Here is a 22,165-nt window from a genome sequence, read left to right as displayed (position 1 = left end):
TGCAGGAGAAAAGTGAATGCTTTAACACAGGGAGTCAGTGCCAAAGCTAGCAACAGAATCCACATTACCTCCCTCCCAGGCCTGTGCTTTAATTACTAGAATGAGCTTCCTCTGGAAAAGACCTGATGGATCATGGACCTCATCCTCCAATCAGGGTTGGACAGTCCACATGATAGAGAAGCTGTGATATTCAGTGAAAGCTACATTTAGTCTTGGGCAAATGGCACAGAGAGATAGGAACACCATTACAGACAGGTGAACCTCAAGAGATTTGGCAGTTCAGGTAAGCATACCAAAGGACTGCTGTGAGTCTGACACTTTTCAGTTTCAAACTACTTGAAATACAAGAAGACTAGAGTTTTCTAGTATTTCTTCTTTCTGGCCCAGATGAAATCCAGAAGGACTATTTCACCCAGATGCAGAGGGCTAGCATGAGGCCTACGCACAATGCCACCAAGTCCTGTAACACGATTTGAGCCCCGATACAGACAGGCTTGCACTGAGGCACAAAGCTCTAGGCCTCATGCAATTTTCAGGCTGCCATGGAGAAAGCCCCCTCTGAGTGGCTGCCATTTCCCAGCTCCCAAGGGAAGGACAGCCAATCCCAACATGCATTAAGCAAAGCATTTTCCCCCTCCCATTGGAAGTGACATGAGTTTTCAGGTAAGGGGTGTGAGGGTGAGTGAAAAAAACAGCCATACCGTTTTCACAAGAAGGGAGAAGGAAGCAGAAAAAACCAAGCAGTGTCACCTAGAAGAGTGGTGATGGGTTATTGCACCTCAGCCACTAGACCTGTCAGATGTGGAGTCTCATAAGAATCAATTATCTCTCTAGTCCTATTCAATGTCTACAAGCAGCTACTGGGTGAGCTGGTCTGACAACATGGATTCAGTTCCCAGCAGCATGAAGCTGACACACAGCTCTACCTATTCTTCACCACAGGTGACTATACCATTGCCACCAAGAGGGCCCAGAGCTTGGAGAAGTTCAGCTCATGGATGAAGAACAGCTGGTTGGAGCTTAACCCCAAGACAGAGGTGATGCTGGTGGGCAAAGGAAAGCAGTTTAAAGAGTTTACTGACACTATGAAGTTTCCTTTGGTTGAAAACAAGACCCACAACTGGTTTAGATTCCTCACTGATGCTAAGCTATCATATAGCAGCTTTGCAAGTAATGTTTCCTAACATGCCTGACTGCCCACAGGATGTGATGGAGTCTCTTAGCCAGTGACTTGGTCTCAGTTATTTATACCTTTGTCACTTCAGCACTTTGTCTGGACAACAGCAGTGCAATGTACCTGAACATTAAGTCATCAGCCCTTAGGAAATGCCAACTAGTATAGAATGGTACAGCACATCTTCTCAGCAACACGGGCTACAGTGAGCACATCAAACCTGTCCTCTGCTCTCTGCATTGGCTTCCCATAGAATAGGATCAAGTTCAAGATCTTTGTCCTTACCTTCCAGGTGCTCAATGGCCAGGGCCCAGGATAGCTAAAACAATTGTCTAAAGTTATGGGATGAGCATTATGGTCAACCACTTCGCTCCTTAGGCACAATGGCACTCTCCACCTCATAGGTAAGCTTCATCTGTGCCGGAGACAAAGCTTTCTCCAGGGCTGATCTGAGACTGTGGCATAAATTTGCTCAGGAGCTAAGAACCATTACAAACCTTCTGCTCCAAGTGAAAGGTGCACTCTATCGATCTGCCTTCTCTGACACACACAGAGCAGCACATATGTCTAAAGAGAATTCCCCGCCCCCAACAAACCTCTACCAAAACAAAATCACTGCACATGCAATTCTCCATGTGTGGAGAGGCTGAGAGAGAGGATGAACCACGTGTGACAGACGGTTAGTCACATCACTTAATACATTCTTGGAAGATAGTGGGAGTGAGGAGGGCAGTATTAGAATCCATATAAAATAGAGGACCCTACTGGAGCTGCCCTCTTGTCTCCACCCTGGGAGGGTATGGGTGAAGAATCTCCAGAGCTGCAGGAGGAGAAGAGATGTGTTGGGGAACAAAGGGCAGATAAATGATGTGGGCTGGAGGGTTGGAGCAAATGTTAGCGGGGCACAAAGCTAACTGTTAGGTGTGCCGATGTGTGGCTTGGGAGACACTATATTAATTAATTGGCATTTTGGGAAGATGCTGATAGATTTCCTGCATCATCAGGCAGCACATTCTACACATTTGAATAATTTTGTGGCAATTCAAGTTTCATTGGGTATTTTGTCACAAGATGTTGGCCAGCACAGGTTTTGGAGCAGCAAAATGAGCTTGAATCTGTGTGCATGTGGCAATGAGCTAGCTCAAAGCTGCTCATTGTTACACACATTGTGGGCAGGCAGGGGCAGCTGACAGAACCAACAAAATCAGGAGACAGAACAGAATGCAATTTAATCTTTTTAAAAAAAATGTGACAATTCTTTTGCGTCTGACTCATGAGTTTGGAACTTTTGAGGTTGGCAATATTCCATGCACCCTGCTTTGAGGACTTACATAGGCCTGTCCCATTCCGCTGTGCCCGGGAGCTTGCCCAGAATTTAGTCAAACAGATATTTGAGAAGAAATGTTTCCCAACCTTTTTAGACCCTCGGTAAAGCAACAGTTTGAGTGTTAGTGTTAAGGTTTAGTCAGCTGCCGCTTTACCCAACCTGATTTGCCCATCTTTAGATACTACATCTTCTCTTTATCCTCCCCAGGAAAGGGATCCTTCTCAACTCTCACACCTCTAATAGGAACATGGAGGTAAAATTGTTTTCTTACCTGCTCATTGGTTGTACGCCCTCGTGCCACTAGAACAATATGGAAACCTGTGAGACCAATGACTGGGATAAAGAACAGTCCAGTCACACACATGACAGCCATGCTACATCCCAGAGTTAAGGAAACTGTTCAATGACAGGGAAAAGGGAGATCGGGGGTCAGGGGAATGGAAGAGGAGAGAGAATTCCCTAAACTAGAAATCTAGTAAGTAATCCCCACCTTTCTTTAGTGTTCTTTTAAAATTACACATTGAAGTATGTCTTGGAATTAAGCACTAGAAATTACTTCAGTCTATCAGAGCTGTTAGTTTCTTGTTTAACAAGAGTCTTAAAGTTATCTGCTCCTCAGTGTCCAACACAATATTGAGTATTTGGAAGCCATAAGGTCCCCATGCCTCCCTTACTACTTTACTTTACTTCACTTCATTCATTCTACAGTCTCTAGTACAGGGGTCAGCAACCTTTCAGAAGCGGTGTGCCGAGTCTTCATTCATTCACTCTAACTTAACGTTTCACATGCCAGTAATACATTTTAATGTTTTTAGAAGGTCTCTTTCTATAAGTCTATAATATATAACTAAACTATTGTTGAATGTAAAGTAAACAAGGTTTTTAAAATGTTTTAAAAACTTCATTTAAAATTAAATTAAATTGAAATGCAGAGCCCCTCGGACCAGTGGCCAGGACCAGGTAGTGTGAGTGCCACTGAAAATCAGCTCACGTACCGCCTTTGGCACGTGTGCCATAAATTGCCTATCCCTGCTCTAGTAGCTTCAAGGAACTAGTCAGCTGGTCCATTCCTTTGCAAGACAGAGGAATACAATCATTTGGGACTGACCAGGTCCTAGAATGTCAAGGTAGCAGAGTAGTGATCTCTCTCCTGCATTTCTCCAAGCTGTCCTCTCATTTTAAAATGCACACTGGAATTTATAGCACATATAGCATTGTGAAAATCCATGATCTATGAAGATGCAGGATCCTCAACAAAAATGTGCATGGAGACCTGCAATGATTATCATCGCCCAGTGGCTTAGGGCAAATTTATATGTGGTGGAAGATGGTGTAACTACAAGCACTTCAATGGAGTTACTTGTGTTTACGCTAGGTACTAATCTGGCCCATGTGATGTAGATTCAGGTAAATGCAGATGTTCAGCTTCCTCTTCACTGAAAAAGCAGTCCCTTCACCAAGCATTTTGAGAGACAGAAGCTAAACTAGAATTTAATGGTCTCTTTTTTAGGGGGGGCAATGCTAAATTTTACATCCCAACCTCCTAGCATGTTGAGAAAATATTGATTGGCATTTTTAGTATCATAAAACTATTTTCTAGCGTGAGACTAAAACTCCCTGTATTGCATAGGATGCTGTGAACTGACTCAAATACTACAGTATACTCTTGTGGGAACCTTGGTACAATGCTTAGCGCAAGCTATTGAATCAAGAGGTGTAAATGCATTGGCCTGCTAAACCCAGGGTTGTAAGCTCTATCCTTGAGGGGGCCACTTAGGCATCTAGGGCAAAATCAGTACTTAGTCCTGCTAGTGAAGGCAGGGGGCTAGACTTGATGATCTTTCAAGGTCCCTTCCAGTTCTATGAGATAGGTATAAATAGTCATTTGACAAGAATGTCTGGATCCCGGCAGAGCTAGAACGCCAGGTTGCAGCATGTCATGCAAATCTTCCACAGCAGCCAGGTCAATCAGCTGTAGCCCAGGAAAGCTTATGCTCAAATAAACAGAATGTTGATTCACTGATTTTAGTTGTAACTATTCAGTAAAGGCTCTATACGCTTCGAGTCAATGAGAGTTACTGGGGATCAGCACTTCTCAGGATCAGACTCCAACTATGGTCCCCAGTTCATATAGAATTATGAAGATTCCTTTTGTTCTTCTTCAATCCCCTTAATTAATTATAATGTTATAATTGATATAGTGCTTTATGGTAAGTCCTCACCACACAGGCTAGTGGATCCTCACCTGGTATCCCCTCTCCTTCTAACTCTGCTTCTTCCATCTCTTTATCTCATTCAGATAAATAAAAAAAGAGGAAATGTTTTTCTATAAGCCAAGACAACTATATAGAAACCTTTATTCCTGAAGGATACCAAAGCACTTTACAAAACATGTAGAGGGATACAACCACCTCTGGGGCAAAGCAATTGTTTTAAACACAGTAATATTACCCAACAGTCTTGGCCAATATAAGTAGGAGAACCATATCCAACTGAAATTAAAGGGAGGATTTTAATGAAGCAAGATGTTGTTTTCCGTTATGGCAGCTGAATGACAGAGATATACAGATGCTAAGCAGCAACTTCTGAGGCAATTAAGGCTTCTGTAGGTCAGGCAAATGCTGGGGAGAAATTGGGTTGGGTTTTACTACAAAAGAACATGGGTATCAGAGAAAGGGAGCCAATCCCATCATTTCCTGAAAGGCAAATCTTATACAAACAGTTTCCTTACGGCACCTCGACTTCTTAAAGATTAAAAGGAAGGATACGTAATGGTGGTGTGAGCTACCCCCAGCTTTTCCATATGGTTTAAAATATAGATCAGCCCAAAAGTGAACACTCCGACCATGTGTGTGCTTAAGGACAGCAAGAAGAGGAAAAAATATCGGTAGTTCCTCCGTCCTATGCAATTGTTGACCCATGGGCAGTGATGGTCAAAGTCCTTGTAAAGAGATGGAGAGACACGGAATAATATCCAAGCAGTGAAAGAAAAACATTGCCTTAGAAACAAATGTGAACCACTGTGCTAAGACCATCCAAAAAACCCCTGAACTTCAGGTAGAATCAGATTAGGTTTGGACCTTTGCAGATTGGCTCTATCCTGACATTGCCTGGCTGCCCAGGCAAAAACAACATACTACACGCTCTTTGTAAGATTCTCCTGGGACTGAGGGATTCTTCTGACTGTGGATGAAGACACACCGATAGGTTTAAAAAGGAAACAGAGGTATATGCCACATTGTGGGGCAAAGACAGTTTCTCTTCTTCTCTGACTCCTGTAGCATTGTATAGTTATCAGAGTAAGATTATCATAAATTGCAGAGTCTTGAACCTGTAACATCCCTGCCAACTGTAGATCTTCCCCCACACCCCCACTTTATATATGTAAAAGTTCAATAAGGATCCAGGGTTTTTTTATTTTGAGGTTTTGGCCTCTTGAAAAAGTATTTTTTGGCAAAGCTCGGCAGAAAGCAATATCTGGCTAATAAGTGGGGGAAAATTCTGGATGAAGTTAAAAAAAATAAGCACTTGAAATACCCAGTTTTTCCTGATCAAGAATTCACATATGCCACAAGGCTGGATTAAGGAGATACATTTAATGAGGCCATAGACCCCTTTAAAGCTCCATAACACCAGTTTTATATGGCTGTAACTCTGGTGACTTCACTGGGGTTATTCCTGATGTACACCAGCGTAAATCTGAGCATACTCAAGCCTGGAGTGAGCAAACTTGTTCTGTTCTGTTTTCTTCACACCCAGTATAGTATACCCTTTATTCCTATCAAATAGTGACTTATCCTTTTCTTTGTAATACTGTTATATTTAGATAAATACCTCCCACTAATGGCAAAGTGTTATTTTTAAAGTAACTTGTAAATTAGCTATAACTATGGTGTGCGAGAGACGTGTGCAGCTCAAAATATTTGGAAATAAAGATATATTGAAACCTCAGCTTTGGGCACTTCCATGAAAATTTGTCCTGAAATATTATTCTATCACAAATTCATTTTCAGGTCTAATTGGTCAAACCAAGTGTTATATTTCACTTGGTTTTGTTTTTAAGTGATGTGATAGAAAAGAGCACCTGTCTCTGAAAGCTTGGAAGCTGTATATCGCTTTGCACATCTTCGAGTCAGAATCAATCTGATTGTTTGAAATCAGATGTGCTCAAAAAGTCTGTCTCTAGGCTACGAGCTTTTATTGTGAGTTGCAACCCAAAGGTGAAATAAAAGATACAAATTACAATCTCTTCCTAAAGGAGTATCCTAACAGAAATGCCAATAGACTTTTTTTTGCTATAACTATGTCCAGGCACTACTAGAATGTACAGGTATCCCAGGGAAAAAGTGTCACAAGAATCTATAAGCAACTTAACTTGAGACTGCAATTTATTGATTAATGAGCCATTAATGCCTTTGCTTGTATACCTCAGTAAGCAATCACATTTTAGTTATATAGCAAGAGATTCCCTGTTAGCCCATCGGAACAGCAAGTAATGCTCAGCTGGTCTAGGCACAAGTAAAACTCCTCAGAACTGGAACCCACTGCAGTGGAGTCTTGCATTTTGACTTGCTCTGAGTTCCAAGCCATTTTATTTTTAACGAGAAGTTACTCTGGGATTCCCTCCCACTTTCCTCTCTGACTTCCCTGGAATATTGTGGCCTCAATGCCACTGGTGACATTAGGGCTGCATGGAATTGCAAGCGTTTACACCTGCTAGTTTCAGGCAATCTTGTGTTGGCAACACTTCCTTTATTGAAAATGGGGTTTTCACACAGACACTGAGGGGTGGGGGAAGGAGTTCAAATTTCAATTCAAAATTTAGCTTCACCTAAACACATTTAGAATCAGTGACAAATGTTAGTGTTTTAACTCAAAACTCTGAATATGTGGTCCAGTTTTCTAGTGAAAAAGCCAGCTCCATCCAACAGCCTACATCAGCCCAACAAAATGGCTGTGATGGCAGCCCCTGTCCTTTCTGGAAGACCTGCTTCTTCCAGCAATTTATTTCTCCCCATATCCCCTCAGCTCTCGCACCTTGCTGACTCTCCCTATGACAGGGCACTGGGCACTGTTGTCCTATCTATTAATGGGTATTAGGCTGAGCATAGCTTTCAGCTGGCTATAATTTAGGAATCTGCTCTTAAGGATAAAGCAAATGACATAAACCAACCCCAGATTGCCTCTCTCACATGACTAGCTCCACTGTGACTATTCATATGATTAAGACAAAGAGGCTTTGGCCCAATATGGCATACATTGTATTCTGGCTGACTTTGCAATTCACTTGGAGAGTTTTAGCCTATTGCCAATTAGAGATTCCCATTATTTTAATCATACAATTGAATACATTTTAAAATGCATTAAAGATTTAAATCATTCTAATTAAAAAAAATACACCTTACAATAGCACCGATCCTTAAGAAGTGGAATTTGTAGCTCCCGTGGCAATAAAACACTATGGTTATAGTTCACTGTATTTATAAGTTTGGGAGATGTTTATGGCCCAGTAACATACTCCATTACTTTGGGGTTATTGTTTAAATATACTATGTGCTTCACTATGACCTCATATTTATCAACATGTGTCCAAGCCTCATAATTTAGAGGAATTAGAAGCATGCATGCGGTAATGGTCATGGGACTCTAACTGAAGTTTATAAATGGGTATGTTGTATTTTAATGTTAGGCTCAGAAATTCTTATTCTATTCTTTCTAAAATTCACATGCTACTGAGTGTTATGATTTACAATTAAAAAAAGCACACTCCTACTGCAATTCATATTTACATATTTAATAGGAGACAAAGCAGAGGGATCAGGAATGTTGCAAGCAGACTTTCCCCCAGCCTCCTCCTAAATTCTGCCAAGGCATCATAACCTTCCCTTGTAATGCTTCCAGTTTCATAAGCCCTAGGCTACTCCTGAGTAGAGACGGCTAGGAATACCAAATCATGCACTGCATTTGGGTGGAGAAAGAGTCAGTGACAAGGATGACACCAAACTCTGTTTCACTTGTGACTTTAATCAGATTCAGGGTAGGATTCCTAGGCAATCTGTCAGCATCAGTGGAGCTATAGCAATTTACACCAGCTGAGAATTTGTCCCTTTACTGCTCGTTTTTTTTTAAAGAGTGAAAGATAGGGAGCATTCACTCACCTGGGTCATCTAGCTGTTCACAGGTTCACCACCCAAATCCAAGCCAAAAGATCAGCTAATCAAGGAGACTTACCTCAACGCAGTTGTCACAGACGCTGCAATGGGAGCAGCGGGGCGGGCGATAGAAATGGCAGGTGGCACACCATTTCATCCGTACTTGGATTCCTTTAATCTCCACATTCTTGTAGAGTGGAGCTCGGAAGTCATCATCTTTATCCTCATCTTCATCTGCTGCTCGATGTAAACATATAAATAAATAAATAAAAATAATACAGATTACAGTTTAAAGGTGGAAGATCTAATACTATCAGGGTCAGATACATGGACACTACATGTGCGCAGGTACTTTTCAGAGCAATAAAGAGTGCTAGAAGTGATGTATTGTCAGAAAGGGGTGTCCTGATTGCAGAAGGATTAAATACTCCAGACTTCATTTTATTAGCCAAGAGAATAATCCTAGTGCATTTATTGCCTTGCTAGCCAGCCCACTGATCTTATTTGATTCTTGTTTTAGACAGCATTTGCTCCTAGAAGAATATAACTAGAGCTCAAATAGTTTCAAAGTGGGGTGGAAATCTACAATGCTTCCCAAGCACCTTGTTGTGAGAGGTTTGCTGCATACTTTAGTAGATTGAATCAACTCTGACCACCACTTGGTCAGGCAACAGCAATTGCAATGAAGACTGTCAAGGAAAGACCGAATTAGTTTGAAAACAAAAATCCAAGCAAGATATCCCTGAGAAATTAATTATCTGACTCAACAGTACTGACCCAGAAATCTGCTTCTCCAGCATAGCCTAGCATACTATTCAGATCAATGAAACATTTCATTCAGGAGCTATATACATACTCTGGGGGTGGGGGAGGGAATGGGATGGCCACATCTGGGATGGAAATTGTATGGAAGGGCAAGAATGCTCACGGAATTGGGGTTGGGGTGTGGGAGAGGGTGACTGCACTGGCTGAGGGGGGGTGGGCTCTGAGGTGGGGCCAGAAATGAGGAGTTCAGGGTGCGGGAGGGGGCTCCGGGCTGGGGCTGGGAGGGTTGGATGTTGGGGGGTGTGAGGGCTCCAGCTGGGGATGCGGACTCTAATGTGGAGCTGGGGATGAGGGGGTTGTGGTGTAGGAGGGTGCTCTGGGCTGAGGCCAAGGGGTTTGGAAGGTGGGAGGGGGATCAGGGCTGGGGTTGGGGGATTCAGGCACGGGGGTGCGGCTCAGGGGTGCAGGCTCCAGGCGGCACTTACCTCAAGCAGCTCCTAGAAGCAATGGCATGTCCCCCCTCCTACAATGATGAACACACAGCCAATGGGAGCTGCAGGGCTGGCACTTGGGGTGGGGGCAGTGTGTAGAGTGGAGCCCCCTGGCTGCCCCTACGCATAGGAGTTGGAGGGAAGACACGCCGCTGCTTCTGAGAACCAAGTGGAGTAGCTCCCAACCCCGTTCCCCAGCTGGAGCAGGGCAAGCCCCAGACCACGCTCTTCAATGGGAGCTCAAGGGCTGAATGAAAACATCTGACAGCCCGGATGCGGCCCACGGACCGTACTTTGCCCATCCCTGTTATAAAAGCTTCAGTGTGAAATAAAACAAGCCCCTAGCTTAATGGCTCATGGGTAAATGCTTGTAAAGATGCTAACCTATCCAGACAAGAATCTGCATACAGTATATATATATATATATATATATATATATATATACACACACACACACACACACACACACACCTGTCCTTCAGAAAAACTCATGATGAAAGCTGGCACTTTATATACACGCACAGAACCATCAAGAATACTTATTACTGTCCACAAAAAAAAGCTGCATGTTTCTGAATAATGGTTTACATTTGGAATTGAATAGTCAGGAAATGGGCCCAGGGGTGGCTCTATGTTTTTTGCCGCCCCAAGGGCGACCTTTGGCGACTTGCCTGCGGGAGGTCCGCTGGTCATGCAGATTTGGCGGCATTTCTGCGGGTGATCTGCCGGTCCCGCGCCTTCAGCGTACCCGCCGCTGAAGCCGCGGGACCGGTGGACCTCACTCAGGCATGCCACCGAAGGCTGCCTGACTGCCGCCCTCACAGCGACTGGCAGGCCATCCCCCGCGGCTTGCTGCCCCAGGCACGCACTTGCTGCGCTGGTGCCTGGAGCCGCCCCTGAATGGGCCCAAACCTTAGGTCTGGGTCCCTGGCTCCCTGCTCATAGTTGGTGTCACTGTTCACTCTAACATTTTACATCCATGTGTGGAATGAATTTTGTTATGTGCAACAATATGGAGGTGATGTGTGATGGGGGTGGGGCTGAGGGGTTCAGCATGTAGGAGGGGGCTCAGGACTAGGGCAGAGGGTTGGGGTTTAGAGGAATGAGGGCTCTGCCTCGGGGTGCAGGCTCTGGGGTGGATCTGGTGATGAGGGATTCAGGGTGCAGGAGGGGGCTCAGGGCTGGGACAGAAGGTTGGGTGCAGGGGGTGAGGGCTCTGGCTAGAGGTGAAAGCTCTGGGGTGGGGCCAGGGCTGAGGGGTTCGGGATGCAGGACAGGACTCAGAACTGGGGCAGAGGATTGGGGTGTGGACTCTGGGGTGGGGCTGGGGATGAGGGGTTTGGGGTGCAGGCTGCCCCAGTGCTATGGCAGGGAGAGAGGACTCTCTCACTCAGTAGCTCGGGGACGGATGAGAGGTGCCTCTCCCCGAATGCGGCAGCTCCAGCGGGGTTGGGAAGGGCTCCTCTCCCCAGCAACTCTGGCGGGACTGGGCTGGGTCGGGGGAGGGGCACCTTCCCCCCCCCCGAGTGGCCCTTGATAGTTTGCAGCTTACAGGAAACTAGGTTGGTGTCTGTATTTGGCTCACTAATCAATACCCCAAAATCAGGTCCAGATTTCAAACTAAGTTTCTGAGTGTTCAAAGCAGGGCTTAAATTCCTCCCGTCACTGAGATACAATGCCTGGTGCTCTTCTGACTTATACATATATAATGGTATCCATCTCCGCAGAGCTACTGTTTACTCCAGAGTCATTACAGTAACTGACCTATTAGAGAACATACTCGTTTGAAGTCCTGCAATGTTCCCTTAGAACATTGTTTGGCTCCCCCGCTCCACCCATCCAGTGAACCTGCCAGGGACTGGGTGGGAATGTGGGGGCATGCCCCGTTCCACCCACCCAGCATTCCAGCCAGGGAGTGGGCAAGGGAGTGCCGTGCTCTGAGCCCACCCCCCAGCAGGAGTGCCACATGGGCAGAATGGGGCAAGCCCCCACCCCGACTCTGCTCCCCAGCTGCAACGCCCAGTGAGCAGAGCGAGGCAATGGTTCCCAGCCAATGAGAGCTGCGGAGCTGGTACTTGTGGAGGGAGCAGCGTGTGGAGCCCCCCTGGCCGCCCCTCCCCCTAGCAGCTTCATGGACATGCCAGCCCGAGCTGGGTAGAGAGCCTGCCAGCCCCACCAAGCCTCCCTCAGGACCAGCAGTGGTTGCACGCCATGGCCCAGCCCCTCCTCCCAGCACCAGCTGGGGTCCTGGGCCACCCACCCCACAGCACCTGTGGCCCCTAGCCCAAGTTTTAATCAGAGGTATATAGTAAAAGTCATGGACAGGTCACAGGCTGTGAATTCTTGTTTACTGCCCATAACCTGTCCATGACTTTAAAAATACCCATGACTAAAACGTAGCCTTAGTGATTGGGCATCCTAGGCAGGGATGCTTGGGTCTCCAACAGCTTTAGCACAAGGAAATTGATCATGCAGCACATTTGGAATCCAATCTTGCACCAGTAATCAATAGGAGCCTTGCCATGGATTTAAAATGGGAGTAGGATTGGACTTCTAGGGTAGGATGTTCAGAATTACTCAACATTGGACTATCTCTGCTCCCATTGACATCAGTGAGTGCTGAGTACTTTTGAAAATTCCACATCTAAAAACATAATCCCTGATCATGGGGTTGCATCCCTGACCATCTGGGCTAATAGTCATAGGTGGACCTATCCTCCATGAACTTATCTTGTTCTTTTTTGAGCCAGTTATACTTTTGGCCATCACAATATCCCATGGCAATGAGTTCCACAGGTTAATTGTGCACTGTATGGAAAAAGTACTTCTTTCTGTTGGTATTAAACCTGCTGCCTATTAATTTCATTGAGTGATCCCAGGTATCTCTATTGTGGGAAAGGGTAACCAACTCTTCTAACTCCCACTACTTGTGGTTCATCTGAGAGGAGAACAAGAGTTGAACTAGCTATGCAGACAGATCAGTTTTAACAATGGCAAGAGGTAAACAGCAGGGTTCCCCAAGGATCTGTATTGAGGCCTGTGCTGTCAACATATTCATTAATGATCTGGAAAAGGGAGTGAACGGTGAAGTAGCGAAGTTTGCAGATGGTACAAAATTATTCAAGATAGTTAACTCCAAACCGTCTGCTAAGACTTACAGCAGGATCTAAAAAAATTGGGTGACTGGGGAACAAAAGGGCAGATGAAATTCAGCGGTGATAAGTACAAACTTATGGCCATTGGAAAAAAATAATCCCATCTACACATGTATAATGATGGGTTCTAAATTAGCAGTTACCACTCAAGAGTGAGATCTTAGAATCACTGTAGATAGTTCTCTGAAAACTTCCGCTCAATGCACAGCAGAGTTGAAAAGACTAACAGAATGTTAGGAACTATTAGAAAAGGAATAGAAAATAAGACATAAAATATCATTATACCACTATATAAATCCATGGTCCGCCCACACTTTGAATACTGTGTCCAGTTCTGGTTGCCCATCTCAAAAAAAATATAGTGCAACTGTGAAAGGATCAGAGAAGGGCAACAAAAACAATCAAGGGTATGAAACAGCTTCCATAGGAGGAGAGACTAAGAAGATTAGGGCTGTTCATCTTAGAAAAGAAATGGCTAAAGGGAGATGTGACAGAGGTTTATACAATCATGAATGGTGTAGAAAAGTTGAATAGAGAAGTCTTGGATTTTATTCCTGGTTAGTCACCATGAGTCTAATTTTCAAAGATATGCATGCACCAAAAGGAAGATAGGAACCTAGGGTGGGATCCACAAAGGGAGGTAGGCAACTAACTCTTGTTTTTAGGCACCCAAGTCCTGTTTTTTAGGTACCACTGCAATCCACAAAACTCACACTCAGCTGCCACCTAACCCTGTAGACACCTAAATTCATTTGGTGCCTATGTTTTTGCCTCTGGGTATATGCACGGCAGTCTCACTCTAGGCATCTGGGCAACTATCTCCCACCTGAGCCTGCGCACGTGCCTCGTGGTAGGTGTCCAGATACCTATCTCCCACTTAAGCTCCAGAGCGAGTCACAGACTCAAAAAGACAGGCACTCGGCCACCTAAATCACATGCAGGGACGTGATCCAGTAGGCATGCTTAGAGGCAGGGCTTAGCAATCACCTCTCTGGTCTGCATCTCCCATGAGCTACTTTAGGCAGCTCCCCACCTAGCCTACTGACTTTGTGGATTGCAGTCTAAGGTGCCTATGTCTCCTCATTCATTGTATAGGCACCTAACTCAGGCTGTGTGAATGGCAGTGTTGTTCCTGTGATTTTCTAGATGCCTAAAAGTTAAGTGCCATGACACTGAGCATTGCAACATCTTAAGTCCCTTCACGGATCCTGCTTCTATGGCTTTTTAAAAGAGCTTAGTCGTCTAACTCCTATTGATTTAAATGGGAGTTAAGCCCCAGGTGCTTTTGGAGATAGCAGTTGCCTATCTGCATCTTTAGGAACCTAAATATGGTTGAAAATTTGGCCCCATATGACCTTGGAGGCAAATTATTAACCTCACTGTGAGTTAACCCTTAAACTTGGTAATAATATTTACCTTAATCACTTAAACTTGATGATAATATTCAGGGCCGCCCGGGGGGGGGGGCGGGCGGCGGCAGGTGGGGCAATTTGTCCCAGGCCCCAGGCCAGCAGGGGCCCCCACAAGAATATAGTATTCTATAGTATTGCAACTTTTTTTTATGGAAGAGGCCCCCAAAATTTCTTTGCCCCAGGCCCCCTGAATCCTCTGGGCAGCCCTGATAATATTTCTCTTAATCAGTGTTTGTAAAGGCCTCTGAGATCGGCAGCTGAAAGAAGCTATATAAATAGAATATGTTTATCACTGGCTCCTGTCTGGGAAGAAATAGCATCACTTGCATGAGCAGTTACATTACTTGGCTCGTTCAAGGGAATAATGAAGAGAAGGTACTGAATGCAGGTGAGAAAATGCACTTTGCAAGGGGCAGGGAGCCTTTTGTTTTGTGACCTCCCCTAAAACAGGCTCTGTTGCAAGCTGTGTGTGAATGACTATTGGAACAGGGACAAAGTGAGGCAGTAATTCTCTCATTTTGATGGTTTAAAAGAAATAGCCACGGCGTTGTTTCCATAACAATAAACAAACAGTTCTTATCCTGTTCAATCAGCTATGCACCAGCACTATATTAAACAGCCATTTCTCTTACAATATATTTTAAAAAACCCACTCTAACAAAGGCCTTAATCATTATCTTTTTTAGTGTTCACTGCTACTGTGTTTGTTTTAAGCTTGCTGGAGTGAATCACTGTTTTAATGCAGCCGCTTTCAGAAGCTCAGCCCTCTACTGCACCGTGCTCAGCTGCCTATTGTGAAGGCAATGACGTAAATCCAATGTGCCAGCATGACATAGGGGATACTAATCGCAATCACATCAGTCTGGCTATCTTCTCAATGAGAGCCACGTTATCCAATGCCAGGCCCCAGATTACCAATTCAAGCAAGTACAAGGAGAAAAAAAGACCCTTTCCATTTCAGAAACTGACGGAGCGTATCCACAACTTAGCTACATCCTCGCATTTACAGCCAGCTGAGGATAAAAATGGGAGGGGGAACGAAACAAATGGCATATGTGCTGCTTCGGAAACCTGACTGTTTGCCTTGGCTTATTTTTTACACCCATCCCCCATTACCTCGTGGAAAAACTCCAGGGTCCATGAACGTCGCCATGCTGAAGTTTGCAAGTACGAACAAGAACACGAGCCCATTGTACACAGGGATGGCTGGGGAGATGGCTCTTGTTAACCAGGGGCACCTGCAGAGAGAAAGAATTACAGATAAGGACATTTTATGATATAACAAGTGGCAGCTTCCTGTTCACAGCGTGCAAGCAGAGACACACCATTACGAGCCCCCCATAGGTCATACAGTGGTTGAATTTGTTACTTAGGAGTTGGAACAACTATTACAGCTGGTTTCAATGATCTGCAGTGCATATTATCTGCCCTCTGTAAAGCAACATAGTTCTATGGGGCAGAAAGGACTGAATTGTTATTTGTAGGGTTCCTGTGTTACGGAGTAATCTTTTTTTGTTTTTAATGACTTCACATTTTCCTTTTTGTGTCACTGCTGCACCCTGACATGGAACTTCTGTAATCAGTGGCAAAGATTCTGCTTTCAGTCACTAAAACAGAATAACTTTATGCCTTCAATTGGGGTTACTCCTGATTCCCACTGATGTTAATTAGAACTGAATCTCTCAATCTCCAGAGGATGTACAAATAGGAAAACAAATAATTTCCATCAAGCTCTTTTATTTCCTACTCTGTTCTCCCCAGTGAGAGCCCTTAAGTCTGTAAATATCACTCCTGGAAATCATTGCAAAACCTCTTTCTATGAGGGAAGCAGGACCGGCTCCGGCACCAGCTCAGCAAGCAGGTGTGTGGGGCAGCTAAGCGGAAGGGGCAGCATGTCGGGCTCTTCAGCAGCAATTCAGCAGCGAGTCCCTCGGTCCCTCTCAGAAGGAAAGGACCTGCCGCCGAATTGCCACCGAAGAAGAAAGCAGCGCGGTGAAGCTGCCACTGATCACAATCGCAGCATCCCCCCCCACTGCTTGGTATGGCAAAAATCCTGGAGCTGGGCGGAGGGGAGTGGGGGGAAGTACAGGGTAAAAAGCTTTAGTTAAAACTCGTGTTAGCTCTGCAGGGGCCAACAGAATGCAAGCATGGTACTTAAAATACTGTGCATAGCATGTGCCATGTAAACTGTTTTCCAGAAGAAAGGAGATTTGTAAAGAGTTTATAACTAATGAGTCAAGAAGACACAGGAAGGCTGTTCTACCTGCAAATGAGAAGGCTCTTGCACCAAGGGGGACGGGAGTACCAGAGCAGAACACAAATAACTTCCCTGCTACATAGACTATACTTAAGATGATTTTCCTTGATAAAGGAATTTATAGCCCTTGTAAATTTGACTCTGAACCTAAACCAAGTTTATTTTTCTCCATTGTGTATATAGAGGTTTGTCATTGTAGGGTTCCTAGGAAGCTTACCTCCTAAAGAAAATTCCTGAAGAAAGTACCTACTTTAAAAATGGGAACAAAGAGGATCAGGGAATTATAGAACTATCGGCCTAACTTCAATAACTGGAAAGATACTGGAACAAATTATTAAACAATCAGTTTGTAAGCACCTATGGGATATGGAGAATAGACAGCATGGATTTGTCAAGGATAAATCATGCCAGACCAAACTAATTTCTTCTGACAGGGGTACTGGCCTAGTGGATGAAGGGAAGCCATAGAATTTGTATATTTTGATTTTAGTAAGGCTTCAGTCTCACATAACAGTCCCAAAAGAAAACTAGGGAAATATGGTCTAGATTAAATTACTATAAAATGGGTGCATAACTAGCTGAAAGACCATACTCAAAAGAGTAGTTTTCAATGACTCACTGTCAAACTGTGAGGCTATATCTAGTGGGGTCCAGCAGGGGCCAGTCTTGGGTCCGGTACTATTCAATATTTTCGTTAATGACTTGGATAATGGAATGGAGAGTATGCTTATAAAATCTGCAGATGACATCAAGCTGGGAGGTGTTGCAAGCACTCTGGAAAACAGGATTAGAATTCATAACAACCCTGATAATCAGAGAACTGGTCAGAAATCAACAAGATGAAATTCAATAAAGACAAGTGCAAAGTACTACACTTAGGGAGGAAAGATCCAATGCACAACTACAATATGGGGAATAACTGGCTAGGCATTAGTACTGGCTGAAAAGAATCTGGAGGTTATAGTGGATCACAAATTAAATATGAGTCAACAATGTGATGCAGTTGCAAAAAAAGACTAAAATCACTCTGGGATGTATTAAGAGGAGTGTCGTATGTAAGAAATGTGAAGTAACTCCCACTCTACTCAGCACTAGAGAGGCTTCAGTTGGAATATTGTGTCCTGTTCTGGTCATCGCACTTCAAGAAAGATGTGGACAAATTTGAGTGAATCCAGAGGAAAGCAACAAAAATGATAAAAGGTTTAGAAAACCTGACCTATGAGGAAAGGTTAATAAAAATGGGCGTGTTTAGTCTTGAGAAAAGAAGGTAACAGTCTTCTAATATGTTAAGAAAAACAACGAGGAGTCCAATGGCACCTTAAAGACTAACAGATTTATTTGGGGATAGGCTTTCTAGGGTAAAAAACCCCACTTCTTCAGATGCATGGACCATGCATCTGACGAAGTCCATGCATTTGAAGAAGTGGGGTATTTTACCCACAAAAGCTTATGCTCCAATAAATCTGTCAGTCTTTAAGGTGCCACCGGACTCCTCATTGTTTTTCTAGCTACAGACTAACACAACTACCCCTCTAATATGCTAAGGGCTGTTAAGCCATAAGGTTAGTTAAGCTCTGGAATAGGCTTCCAAGGGAGGCTGTGGAATCCCCACCATTGAAGGGTTTTAAGAACAGGTTGGACAAACACCAGCCAGGGACGGCCTAGGTCTAGCTCAACACAGGAGACTGGACTAGGTGCCCATTCAAGATCCCTTCTAGCCCGACAGTCCTATGATTCTATGAAAAAGAAAAAGCATATTAAAAAGTCACATGGATTTTGCAAACAGAAGTAAGAAAAATTATAGAACCAAAAAGTTTGAGTCCTCACAACTGGCAGGGCACCTTTAATCTGTACCAGTCCTGACAGTCAGGCACTACCCTATGCCCACAGCAGCCCCCATTAGTGTATATCATTCATCATCACCAATATTTGGCTGTTACTTACACCTATGTTTGAGCCAGACTGTAATACTCATAAAGCAGCCAACCTTTCCCCAAATCTAATTCAAACTGTTTTGTTCCAGACATATCATTTTAAACAATGGTGCTGTTGACCTTGGAGAAAGACCATTAAAGAGGCCCTTGTGGCTAGTATTAGAATGACAGAGCCATTTACATGTTCTGTCTGCTAGTGAATGAGCAATACACAGAGATTGTCCTACACTCCCCTTCCCTCCCCGACCACTATAACAGTATGAGGCGTCCCCCATTTTACATCACAGAATGCCTGTAAGATTCTTTACTAACAACTAAGCTAAAGAGGCCTATTCACCTTTATTTGTTTCAGTCAGCCGATATTTGCTGGATTTGTTTGGGACTGGACTGCAGAACTGTCATGCTAGAAGAGACCAATATCCTGTCACGGACTTTGGCCAGATGCTTCAAAGGAAAGTGTAAGAAACCCAGCAGTAAGCAGCTATGGGATAAACTTTGCTCAGGGAACTTCCTTCTCTAAATCTGTTATAATTCTATTCCATCGAGCTACTGATGAATCCATTTTCCCCAGTGAATGAGACAAGACATCTCAGCAATCAAGGATTATGAAGTTGCTCCTCACTTGTCAAGCAGGGAAGGGACAAGTCAGCAAACCAAAGGACAGAAAAGTCATTCTTACAGATAATTGGCCACACAGAGCAGATTTTTAATGAGTTAAACTGCCTTGGATGATTAATATGATAACTGTTAAAGTTCTTGTTTGTGATTTATCTTGTCATATTCCCAGCAACCACAGCATAACATTAGGAAAACTATAACCACAAATTAAGCTGTTCATTTACTGGATGAGTAGCACAACTGAAAGACTTCACGGAAGTTGAAATAAAGGGTATAAGGAGTCATCATAAATATTAGCCAGACTCTGGTTTTGGCTTGATCCCAGTTTCTGCTTTTACTTGTCATTCTAATTTACAGAGGAAAAGCTCAGAAGCCCCTTTCATAAGATCTCATTTTACACAATATTTCATGCTACATAAAAATTCTGGAAGGAAAAAGTAGAAAGGAGGAAACCAATCTCAGTAAAGATATGTTTTTAAGAAGCCAAAGCTATTCTGAAACTTTCATGCAACAATCTCAGCCTCTTTGAAGGAGAACATCTGGGGAAAAAAATCAGATGAAAAGTACAGTTTGGTGGGCAAAGGATTCCCTAGAAACAGCACATTCGAACTGTTCTTCCTTCACTCCCATTTTTAGGCAAAAAATAACAGAAGCCTTAAACAAAGTTTGGAAGTTTCTTTTGCTACTAATACTTTGTGCAACAAGTATGACTTTTGGCACCTTGCACTTTTTATGCCAAGAGAGGAAGTTCACAGTCATGTTTGTGCAGATTCCGTAAGAGAGATGCCTTTCTCTTCTGGAGACTTGGATTCAAGTCTAGGCCAAGGTACAAATAAAAATGCATTTGTGGCATTAACTGCCATCCTCCACCTCCATCTGCTTACTGTCCAGAATATTTCAGTGCCTTCACAAACTCCTGCTTAGTTTGGAGATGAAAAGCTTCCAGTTAACTATATACTTTGGCATCTGGGTACTTGACCAAGGACTTTTTGGAGCTATGGCGACTCCCAGAGTAAGTGGTTTTGTATTTTAAACCACAGCCCTGAACTGAATCAGTATGGTCTCACTTTCAAGTATGGACCAAATCCAACACCACTAAGTTGGAGATTTCTGCAAAATTTGCAGCCCAGTGCAGCAGAACTGCAAAAGTAATTTCCTACAACTGCAATCCTACAAAATATGTCCCCAGACAGATTAACTATATTAGAATGATGCCAATTGCCTGGCAACAGGTGTGTACTTTTTGGAACTACAGAACTATTCCCAGTTAGGCTACCCAAGAAAAGAGTAATTTTATTAGTTTACCATGGACAGTCACAGAAGGGATAACCAAGGGTGATGCCAAAGGCAGCAATTGTACAACTTTACGTGGTGAGTTGCCACACCTGTTGCTTCTTGGGTGTTGTTTGGCTTTTGATTTCAATGGGGTCATTATTTCACCCTTAGCCTGGAGTCCCACGGAAACAGAACTAGCCCATTGCATGTGTTGTTGCCTTGTATTTCTCATCCCTCACTTTCAGAAGAAGCCAGCCCAATTTGCTATCTAGTTCAGTTGTCCAAATTCACTGTATTACAGTTACTGTGTTTTCTTTTAATTTCACACCGTTTTTATTTTGGAGACACCCCATCTCCAGTACACAGATTTTCGGCAGTAATATCAGTAAGGTATAGGCCAAAACTAGGTGCATTTGTTCAAACATTGCCCTCTCAAAAACTTTAGGGATTCACATAAATTGGATCTGGATTCAAACCATCCCTGGCTTTGGATTGTAAACCTAAATCCAACAGACACAGTTTTGCAAAACCAAAGCCACTGCAGTGTTGCCCAATTCGCACCATACATTTTCAAGTACTTTCCCAACATTATCTATTCTTCACAGCATCCCTGTGAGGTGAGCAAGTTAACACACATCTAAACATTTACCTGTGGTTTGAATTATTATTTGCTAAATGTGTTATCATGCCCTGTTTACCTCAGGTTGCTGCTTCAATGCTGTTGTGGCTTCTCCATCTCCCAGGGTGTCACAAATGACTGCCTGCAAGACACGATTTCACCCAAGCAGTGTGCAGAACCAACTTCTAGGGAAGCTGCCTTTCTAGGACACTTGGTGGAAGGATGCCTCATTCCAACACAAAATGCTCCTAAGCAGTGATGATATTCTGACATTTATACTGATACATTACTATTGAGTACCAAGCCCAATGATAAGTTGCAGGCAGTGCCCTTTGTAGCACCCACTTCGATGTCTTGTACAAAATGCAATTGTGTAAAATTTGGGTACCATTAGTGTCATAGGATCAAAAGCACTTAGAAAGACCCATCAGCACACTGCCTGCAAGACCAGCATACAGGCCCCTGACAGAGTTTGCATTACAGAGTTTTTTCTGTGGTAGAAAATAAAGCCAGGCATCTCTGATGTGGATTGACACCAAGAAGTGGAACGATGAAGTTCAGCATGACATCTTTGTTTCCTAAATCCTAGTCAGTTTCCTATTAGAGGAAGCTCTACCTCCTTGTCTTCTCAGAAACACCTATAACACTGTCATTGGAGAAACCAGAGTGAGTGACTTTAGACAAAGCAAAAGATAAGCGAGGGGAGACAATGCCAGATTTTTTTTTACTTCACGTGGTTTTGGTACAAAGCAACCAGATATGCCCCACCTGGCACAACTGCAGCCTCGAAGACTCCCTACCTCCTAAAGAAGCTATTCCTCATATAACAGTAAACATTTAAATTCAAGTTAACTGGAAATAAAGGGCACAATAAGCCACCTGTTCCAAGTTTAATTTAGATCTCTAACCCAAACCAGGAAATCTGCAGACTACCGCTATTATTTTTCCTCAGCTGTGCTAGAAGGAGAAATTCACCAAGAGAAGAG

At 43.7% G+C, this 22,165-nt stretch overlaps 1 protein-coding gene across 3 annotated transcripts in view; it reads right to left on the bottom strand.

The window, feature by feature from the left end:
- Positions 1-22,165, bottom strand: part of ZDHHC8 (zinc finger DHHC-type palmitoyltransferase 8) — a 187,151-nt gene that overhangs the window by 31,207 nt on the left and 133,779 nt on the right. For all 3 annotated transcript variants that reach the window (XR_007769504.1, XM_050924096.1, XM_050924097.1), the window contains exons 2-5: positions 15,593-15,714; positions 8,733-8,890; positions 5,270-5,442; positions 2,773-2,875 (exon numbers count right to left, since the gene is read on the bottom strand). Coding sequence is in view for 2 of the 3 variants with exons in the window: in XM_050924096.1 (XP_050780053.1) it covers positions 2,773-2,875; positions 5,270-5,442; positions 8,733-8,890; positions 15,593-15,714 (556 nt within the window). In the remaining variant the exon portion in view is untranslated. The remainder of the gene's footprint in view (positions 1-2,772; positions 2,876-5,269; positions 5,443-8,732; positions 8,891-15,592; positions 15,715-22,165) is intronic.

The sequence above is a fragment of the Gopherus flavomarginatus genome, chromosome 15, assembly GCF_025201925.1.
Source record: "Gopherus flavomarginatus isolate rGopFla2 chromosome 15, rGopFla2.mat.asm, whole genome shotgun sequence".
NCBI classification, from domain to species: Eukaryota; Metazoa; Chordata; order Testudines; family Testudinidae; genus Gopherus; species Gopherus flavomarginatus.
This window is presented reverse-complemented; position numbering and strand designations above follow the sequence as displayed.